Source organism: Mauremys mutica, unplaced genomic scaffold (assembly GCF_020497125.1).
Source record: "Mauremys mutica isolate MM-2020 ecotype Southern unplaced genomic scaffold, ASM2049712v1 000286F_np12_subseq_100878:217937_obj, whole genome shotgun sequence".
NCBI classification, from domain to species: domain Eukaryota; kingdom Metazoa; phylum Chordata; order Testudines; family Geoemydidae; genus Mauremys; species Mauremys mutica.
This window is the reverse complement of record NW_025422899.1, coordinates 58,481-68,650: the sequence shown is the minus strand read 5'-3', so window position 1 is coordinate 68,650 and position 10,170 is coordinate 58,481. Positions and strand designations below refer to the sequence as shown.

General features: G+C 42.6%; 1 protein-coding gene across 1 annotated transcript; it reads left to right on the top strand.

Moving 5' to 3' along the window:
- Nucleotides 1-691: 691 nt before the first annotated feature.
- On the top strand, nucleotides 692-9,850 carry LOC123357048 (C-type lectin domain family 2 member L-like; the record flags this gene model as incomplete). Its single annotated transcript, XM_045000298.1, has 4 exons — nucleotides 692-1,127; nucleotides 3,295-3,384; nucleotides 8,216-8,379; nucleotides 9,806-9,850. Coding segments are annotated over exons 1-4 (648 nt in total), but the record flags the coding sequence as incomplete, so codon positions are not given.
- Nucleotides 9,851-10,170: the final 320 nt, after the last annotated feature.

Here is a 10,170-nt window from a genome sequence, read left to right as displayed (position 1 = left end):
GATAAATATGCCAGTGTTTACTATGCAGACAAGAAAAGTTACATTTGCTGTTCAGGCGTTTGAAAGTTAAGTGTTATTTCAAATTTTTGAACAAGGCATTTTAAGTTGTTAGTTCTCCTTTATTGGGGTAGGTAGCAGAGCTGTACCATGAGAGGGGTAGAACAGGAAGAAGGCAGAATAGAGACCTTTCAAAGTTTTCGTCCAAACGAGGGGTATGGGGGCGTCATTTGAGCTCCCTGCCTCAGGTGCCAAAATGTTATGGGCAGGTGTACCCTGCCATCCATGCATTGATCCCAGGCCCCCTGTCTCTGTTTGTCTGTAAAACCTCAGTCTTGTGCCTTCTTGCAAAGAAGGGGTGCAGGTGGAGCAGGAAGAATGCATTAATTCCATGTCTTGATGTGGATGACATGGATTGGCACTAAAATTGGATGCTTTTGCTTGCTCCCGCCACCTGGCTCTCCTGCGTCCTCAGCCTTTTCTACAGCAAGGAAGAGCGTCTGCATCTGGTGTTTGGTCTCAGCTCACTATACGGTTCAGGTTTCTGAACCCCTCTGATCTCCCAGAGTTTGGGCATGTTGGTAACTCGGCAGGAGGAGGATGCCTGTCTCTGTCTGTTGGGGGTACCTCGGCCGGGCTGCTGCTGAGTCCTCTCCCCGCCCTGGGCGCGGGGCGGGGGCTGGGAGCTCGCAGAAGAAGTGAAAGTGAAAGTAGGTAAGAGAAGCGTGTGCTGGGTCCCGGGGAGCTGCTCGGTGGCGGGGGCGCTTCGCCATGGGGGGAGATGCAGAGCCTCGCAGGGCAGATCGGGAGCAAATGGTCCCTCCGGCCTCCGCCCCGCGGGGAGAGGTCGCAGCGGAGGAGGAGGCGCGGCCGGCACCGTCGAGCCAAGTCAGAGTCAGACCTGAGGGATGTAGCCCCGCTCCCGGCTGGGGCCCAGCTAGCCCTGGGCGGCGCTTGGCCTGCGGATCCCTCCAGTAAAGGGGGCTCAGCACGGCACTGCCTGGTGCAGATGGATACCAGGGACCGCGATCCGGAGCCGGAACAAGGCGCAGGAGGGGAAGCGGAGCAGTTCCTGGAGTCAGGGCCGGGAGCCGGGACCCTAAAGGCCAGCTGGATAGAGGCCACGTGGGGTAAGAGGGGGAGGGGGAAAGTCTATGACTGGTGTTTGTGTGACATGATGCCTCCTCCTAGAGCCCCTCGTCGTCTTCTCCCCAGTTTGCCCTTTCACCCTCTCTGCGACTCCACCCAATCTGTCTTCAAGCCTCCCCTACAGCTTTTCGCTCTCCTCCACACCCCGGCTCTCTCCTTTCCCCTCCACTCAGTGCCTTCCTTGGCCCTCCTCCTCTCCCTCTCCCCTTCACCTCTGCCCTAGCCTGCTCTCCTTGTTCTTTCCCTGTAACAAGCAATACTTCATTAATAATGTGCAAGACAGCTCCTTACACTTCAGCACAGTACAGCTGAAAGAGATAGGAGAGGAGTAGGGGAAGTTTGTGTAGGGAGAGAAAGAGGCAGGTGCTGTGAGAACAGGGTCACCTCACAGGCCATCTGTGAGGGAGGGGATTCCTGGGTACACATACTTTAAACGTCACTGCTTGAGCTGGGAATAATTGGGTTTTAGGTTTGGGGAATCAAACTGAAAAATCCGCATTCTGCCATATATTTCATGTTTTAGCAGTCTCAGATGATGACCCAGCACACATTGTTCATTTTAAGAACACTTTCACTGCAGATTTCACTAAATGGAAAGAAGGTACCAATGTGAGATTCTAAAGATAGCTAGAGCACTGAACCCAAGATTTAAGAATCTGAAGTGCCTTCCAAAATCTGAGTAAGAGGTGTGGAGCATGCTTTCAGAAGTCTTAAAACAGCAACTCTCCAATGTGGAAACTACAGAACCCACACCCCCAAAAAAGAAAATCAACCTTCTGCTTAGGGTGACCAGATGTCCTGATTTTATAGGAACAGTCCTGATTTTGGGGTCTTTTTCTTATATAGGCTCCTATTACCCCCCACTCCCTGACCCGATTTTTCACATTTGCTGTCTGGTCACCTTACTTCTGCTGGTGGCATCTGACTCAGATAATGAAAACGAACATGCGTTGGTCCTCACTGCCTTGGATTGTTATTGATCAGAACCCATCATCAGCATGGACACATGTCCCCTGGAATGGTGGTTGAAGCATGAAGGGACATATGAATCTTTAGCGCATCTGGCACGTAATTATCTTGCAACGCCAGCTACAACAGTGCCATGAGAATGTCTGTTCTCACTTTCAGGTGACGTAAACAAGAAGTGGGCAGCATTATCTCCTGCATATGTAAACAAACTTGTTTGTCTGAGCAATTGGCTGAAGAAGAAGTAGGACTGAGTGGACTTTCAAGCTCTAAAATTGTACATTGTTTTATTTTTGAATGCAGGTTTTTTGTACATACTTCTACATTTACAAGTTCAGCTTTCATGATACAGAGATTGCACAATACTTGTATTAGATTAATTGAAAAATACTATTTCTTTTGGTTCTTTTCAGTGCAAATACTTGTAATCAAACATAAATATAAAGTGAGCACTGTACACTTTTCTGTGTTGTAATTGAAATCAATAGATATGAAAATGTAGAAAACATCCAAAAATATTTAAATAAATGGTATTCTATCATTATTTAACAGTACAATTAAGTGCGCGATAAATCGCGATTAATTTTTTTTAATTGCATGATCAATCGCAATTAATTTTTTTAATCACTTGACAGCCAAGGAAGGCACTGAGTGGAGGGGAAAGGAGAGAGCCGGGGTGTGGAGGAGAGCGAAAAGCTGTAGGGGAGGCTTGAAGACAGTTATCCTTCAATATAACATGGATTCCACTCTTTCGGATGTGAGAGGGATGTATGTTGTAGGGAGTGGACTGAGGTAGGGGAGACCTGGTCTCTAGCATCTCAGTTGTCCATCCTTCTAAGAGGAGAGGTACTCTATTAATGAGTCATTCTCTGGCTAACAGTTCTGTAGGAAACCACACATTCACAGAGGCAAACACTTCAAATTTTGAGTGCCTAAAGTTAGACACCTACATCCATATTTAGGCCTTATTTTCAGAGGTACCAAGCATCGGCAGTTCCCATTGACTTCTGTGAAAGTTGTAGCTGCTCAGCACCTCTGAAAATCAGGTCACTTATTTGGGTGCCTAAATATAGATGTAGTTTGAATCCATGTTTGATTTTTTTTTTTAATGACCAAGTCTCTAAACTCTTCAGTTCTATACATGTTTAATTCACTGAAGCTTCTCAACTCTTTTCTTTTCAGGCCTCTGCTTACACCTCTGGTTCTGGAGACGAGTTGCTGGAATTTTGATTGCCGTTCCTGTGATTTTACTCTTGATCTGGTTTAGCTGGAGTAAGTGCATTTAAGACAAACTGATGTTGGAAAGGCAAAACAATATCTCTTTTGTTTCCTTCTGGCTGCTATGAGGATGGGAGAGATCTACTATTTATCCCCCTCTCCCCCCACAACCTAATGGCTACTCTGATGGAGGAGAAAGGTATCCTTACCTTTCCCCCAGGCTTCTGTTTCTGGGTCCCTCTCAGACAGTAGCCCAAAACGTGTAACCCTTTCTTGACTGTATTCAGTCAACACACTTAAAATCTCTACACCAGTGTATGAAGTGCAAATCTTGCCCAGAGCAACAAGCCGTGCATTTCACCCTGCTCACTGTGTCACCCCCCACCCCCGGGTACAACATGGACTGTGGGACTGCTGTGCCCCCTTTAACTCTCTGGCTCAGGATACCTCAAACTGCTCTGCTTGTGACAAGCAGCCCCTTCAGGCTTTGCTCTCACACAACCATTAGCATGCGAAGGCACACCCAAAGTTACATGCAGGCTCTCACAGCCTCCCATGAACTACACAGGGAGACACCAGTAAATCCCTGCAGCCTTGCACCCCAGTAATATACCATCGTACACTGCTCAAGGCTTCCTTGGACAGTGCAAGCTCATAAGTCTGTCATTTTATCAAAGAAAATTCATATGCACCAGCCCTTGTTAACCTGAGCTGAGATTTTGTAAGCATTTCAATCAAAAATACACTGGTTGAGATAAAACATTAAACAAGTTTATTAACTACAGAAAGATAGATTTTAAATGATTAAAAGTGTTAGGTGTAGAGGTCAGAGTTAGTTACATAAGAAATAAAAGGTAAAATCCTAAACTTTATCAGACTAAGCAAGATTTGAATCAAAGAGTTTTTCTCACCTTACTGGATGTTATAGGCAGAATACACACAGTTCATACTAACTAGAAAGCCTAGTTAGGACCATCCCTTCTCCCAGGTTCAAGGAGGCTTCCTTTTTTCTTCCAAACGATCTTGTTTCCAGGTGTTGAGATGGGAGAAGAGAGAGGTGGTCTGGTGATGTCACTGTCCCTGAGTTTATACTGTCCTCCAGGTGCCTGGAAAAGTACTGGCTCAAACATGGAGTCTTGGATCACATGTCCTGGTGTGCCTTGCTAAGTCAGCGGTTATTCATTGCCTATGTACTCTTTGAAGAGTCTTCAGGAGGGGCCCACTGGGAGAGTAGATTCTCATTAATGGGCCATCGAAACACATTGCTGGCTAGCACTGTTGAAAATCTGTCATGTGGGTGTTAGTTGCTCCTTTGTTGCCACTGAAAGGCTAGCTGTGGGTGTTTCTCAAACTCACAACATATTTCAGTAACAAACATATAGCAGAACTTCATAACTTTACATACAATGTTAATACATACAATTCAACAGGATAGTAAACAGATCATGACTTTTCAAATAATACTTCACAAGGCATACTTATCACAAAACATATCATATTCATATAACCGTGGCAAATGTGGGGGTACCAGGGTGCTATTTTGAGATACAGTGCTTCAGTCTGCTGCTTAGAGATTTCACAAGCATCTGCAGAGGGAAATTGACCTGGTTCATGTCAGTTCCACTGCTGCCCTCATGTCTTTGAATAAAAACAGTGTAAACTGATCAGGCTGGTCAGTTTGTTGCTGTACTTCAGCTTGGCAAAGGTCTGAGGAGCAGCAGAGGCACTGGAACTGTTTGTCAACAGACTTAGGAAAACAGCACTGTATTGGTTACACTTGGTTTCAGTTTGGAAGGTTTCCTGGCTTCAGCCAGAGAAGCTAAGAGCAGAGAGTCAGATTCACCAATTTGTGTCAAGCTAGGTTTATGTCTGCTCTGAGTTGCTGTATCAGTGCAAATCACCAAGGATACCAGTGAATCAGGCCTTTAATGAAAACTTAGGTTCAGCAGAAGTTGATGGTATTTTCCTGGGAAAGTTTCCTATGCATTCTTAGTGACTAGACAAATGGACTTTTCAAGCTCACTCAAAGCATTTCATCTTCAAACTGCTCAGCTACTATTTACTCTTGGTAAATATTATAATTCCTAGTTTATAGATGGAGAAACTGAGGCAGAGTTGTCAAGTGACTTGCTCAAGGTCACACAGTAAATCAGTGGCTCAGGCAGATTGGAACTTGAACTCTTGGCTCCCAGTCTTGTCTTCAATTTACTAGACTGCATCTAATTTTCCACTTTTCCTTGTCACTGTGTCTAACTAGTAATAAAGGCCCAGATTTAGGCTTCCAACTTCCATTAATTTCAGTAGAAGTTAGGGGCCTAAATACCTTTGTGAAACTGGGCAAATGTGCCTGTATTGCCGTGCAAAATTTGATACTATTTACATAAGATAACATAACATAAGAAAGGCCGTACTGGGTCAGACCAAAGGTCCATCTAGCCCAGTATCTGTCTACCGACAGTGGCCAATGCCAGGTGCCCCAGAGAGAGTGAACCTAACAGGCAATGATCAAGTGATCTCTCTCCTGCCATCCATCTCCATCCTCTGACGAACAGAGGCTAGGGACACCATTCTTACCCATCTTGGCTAATAGCCATTTATGGACTTAGCCACCATGAATTTATCCAGTTCCCTTTTAAACATTGTTATAGTCCTAGCCTTCACAACCTCCTCAGGTAAGGAGTTCCACAAGTTGACTGTGCACTGCGTGAAGAAGAACTTCCTTTTATTTGTTTTAAACCTGCTGCCATATTTCTAATCTGATATTAAAATTTTAGCTAAACAGCATCAATGCTTCTCGTCAATTTATTTAAATTAAAGACAGTTCTAATTTAAAGAGTGCTTTCCAAGCTCTGTCTTTAATAAGACCATTAAAAAAAATAATACCAGTCCTGGTATTTAACAAAACAGCCCAAAAATTGTTCTCCCTGTCTTCTCAGGTCCTCCTAACCTGCTTGTGATACCATATTCTAAGTAAATAAATTGCTGCTTCATCATGTAGGTCATTGAAAGGTTTGCAATGTTCATAACTGTTTAGAATTAATGTTTATTTCAGCTCAATCCTACATACTTAACTGCATTAAGAGATGTTATTGAGGTTGCAATGTCAATCACTCAAAAGTCAGTAAATGCCAGTATTATGATTGTCTGTGCAACTTAATTCTGCCACCTTCTGCATATATATTATGATACAGTCTTTAATTATGTGATCACACACTATTTTTTCCCTGGGACCCCAGCCTCATTCAGTATCCAGTATGGTTGGTGTGCAGGTAGTGAGGCAGCTGTTCAATATTTTTTTTCTCATTATTTAGTTATTAGTGTACCCTATCCAAAGCCTGCAGTGAATAAAACATTATTCATTTCCTGATAGTCTGTAGTTGCGCACTTGTCACTGTACTATCTGAGGACCTCACAAACATTGAGAAATTTCTCTCTACAGTGAGGTAGAAAGGCATTATGATCTCCATTTTACAGATGGGGAATTGAGACAGACTTGCCTGAGACCACACAGTGTATCAGTGGCAGAACCAGACTTAAAATTTAGGACCGCTTCACTCCCAGCCTTGTTTTCATTCCTTCAGACCATGCTGCCTTAATGTCAAGCATCCACTGACTTTAATTGCAGTTACGGGTGCTCAGCACTTCTGCAAATCAGACCTCAGGTGTCTTGGCTGTGTACCCAGAAAATGAGAAACATGTCATTAATAGCCACCTGCAAAATTTTTGGTTTAAGTGCCTTGTTCAGCATCACATAAGAGTCCCATGGCAGAGCCAAAGATAGAAATGAGTTTGCCTATTTGGCATTCACCTACTTTACCTATAATACCATCCTCTCCACACATTTTCTAACTTCTAGAGCAAGTGAGGCAGGGATCCCACATGCAGCCTAATTTACTACACAATCCTGATTCGTTCTCTGACCATTATCCATCCGTTGCACTGACGGAGACAGGGACCTGTAAAAAAAAAGAGTATGTGATCATGTAATTAAACACTGTATCATAATGCATATGCACAAGAAAGCCAAATTAAGGTTACATGGGCCACCTAAGTTCTGGCATTTTCTAGGTTATGAGTGCTTTCCTTTTGCAACCTAAATAATGTTCTTTTAACATAGACTTAAGGTCAGAAGGGACAATCATGATAATCTAGTCTGACCTCCTGCACATCGCAGGCCACAGAACCTCACCCATCCACTCCTGTAATGGACCCCTAATCTCTGACTGAGTTACTGTTATCATCAAATCATGATTTAAAGACTTCAAGTTACAGAGAATCCACCATTTACACTAGTTTAAACCTCACTGAAAGTCAGTGGGACTTAGTGGCTTTTAATAGTAGGTTCTTTTAAAAGTGATTTTAATGGGAGTTAGGCACCCAACCCCTGTTTAGGTGATTTTGAAAAGATCACTGTAAGTGCCAAAGTCAATTTGAACATTTTACTCAATGTGTTTATCTCACAATCTCAAACCCCTTCCGATGCCCCAAAGCCCCAAACATTCTGCACTCAGCTGTCTGCCCTCCCATGTCCTGCCAACTTTTAGCTGTGTATTTTCAATACAGAAATTTACAGCCCATTGTCAGTTGATAATTTAGGGAGAAAGTAAAATAAATTAAATTTAATATTTTAAATAATTAACAGAAGATATTGTATTGCATTGTTCAGTTTAATCTTTAATTCAATACAAGCTTCCATTTTTTAATATACTAGAAGTTGCAGCAGAATTTCCAGGTTGTTGTAGCAGTATCACAGACACGAAAGTACCTTGCCACAGAATGTAGAACCAGCTTGCTGTGGAGTTCTTAGAGAATAGTGAATAAAACACACAGTCTTATGTATTTGCTATGTACTAGGATAGTAATAGTCACTTCCTTTCAAATAAAGGTTCTCCAATATTGCCTCACCTGGAGCTGTGCCGTGATGACTGGCTATACTACAGAAAGAAATGTTATTACCTCTCAGAAGATCAAGCAGACCGGGACTCCAGTCAGCGCTTCTGCTCTGCACATGGGGCTTCTCTTGCTGTGATTGAAAGCCAACAAGAAATGGTAAAGTTTCCATCCTTCTGATACAGCATCCCTTCTCTTACCCCAATGATTCCTGTAATTTTATCACTCTTCCCCCTTCCTCCCCTCTCCCTTCCACCCCCCTTCCCCATACACCCTGGAATTTCAGAATATGCTGGAATCCAACATAGCACGTGACAGAGCTGTTTGTCACTAACAAAGAAGTCAAATCACAAACATCATGTTCAGTGACATATAGGTTGTTTTCCATTAGCATCCATTACAGAAGCACATTCATGTTCTGAGATGGGGTGGAAGGAGTTTTCAGAAATTAAAACTGCAAAGTGGGCATGAATTAAAAGTAACCATTAAAGGAAATAAAAAATTGAGATGGACTTTTTTGTGTTTCTTTTTTAATGAACAAAAAGGCCTAAATGTTGTTTTTTTAATAATAATTTTTTGCTTATTAGAAATTTAGGGTCTCATCCTGTACTCCTAAAGTCAATGCGAGGTTTACAATTTGACTTCAGTGAGTGCAGGATCCGAATTTAGATCTGATCTACCCAGAAAGAAAATAGAATGAAATGGTGAAATGATATCAAAATCAAGAATGAAAATTGAACAATTGGGAAAGTAAGAGATATTTGTTCTATATTTCTCAACTTTTATGCTGGTGTAACTTTACTGAAATCAGTGGAGTTATTCTGGCATAAAACTCCATCAGGACAATGGTGAATCAGGTCCAGTGTACTTAAACACTGTAATCTCTTAATCTAAAGATGTATTTACTTAGATTTCTCCTACTCTCACCCTTCACCACTATTAGTTGAGTGAAGTCATTGCGCTGAAATATTTTGCTGTCCTTCAGAGCATTGTATTATCTGTTATCCATGATACACAGATGATGATATTAATGATCTGTGCACTTTTTCAACTGCAGGGGTAGCGGAGCATGAGGTGAGGTGGGGTGAGGATATACTAGTGTCGTTGTATTGGTTTCTTTCTGACTGGCTGAAGTTGTATTTTGGTCTGTTCTGATCAGTGACCAAGGCTCTGTCTGTCCAACAACATGGCTGACTGGCTCATCCTCCATTGACTATAGGTAGTGACCTCTCTGTGCTTTTAGAGTTGTTTCTTGCAATGAAATTTAGCAATATAGCAGTAGCAATCTAATCAAGAAAACACATTGGGCTTGATTGTCCACTGCCTTGTACCTTGTGTGGCTATTTAGATCTGTGCAAAGATGAGTAAAACCCTCCCTATTCAGAATGGTGTCATTTTACACCCACTTGGTCAGGCAAAAATGACAACACAAGGTGCAGGGCTGGGGAGAATCAGACCCCTGGTATCTGTCTGTAAAATAAAGGCAGGAACCCATTTTCAGAACGTAAACTCTTCCATACTGAATGGATTCAGAAAAGATGCACTTCTCAGCGTGGAAATTCATTGTGACGTATGTTTTGTCTAGAATTTCATAATGAATCAAATGCACACAAGAGACTCTTGGATTGGACTGCGCAAGAAAGGAGCCAAGTTCTACTGGGTGAATGGAGAGACACTTAATACGAGTCTGTGAGTTATCTTTCAAATGTGCTATGTAAGAGGAGAGTAAGGAAAGTGAGAAATTAAGGGCTTGTCTACACACAAAAGTTGTTCTGCTTTACTTTTACCATCTAAAGTGGAACCCTCCCCCCTTCCGAGTGTGGACACAGTTATACTGGTATAAATGTACTTAGGGGAAGAGGAATAACCTATGCTAGTAAAAATCGCCTTTATACTGATGCAACTGTGTCCACAGTAGGAAGGCTATATTGGCATAACAATTTCAGTAAA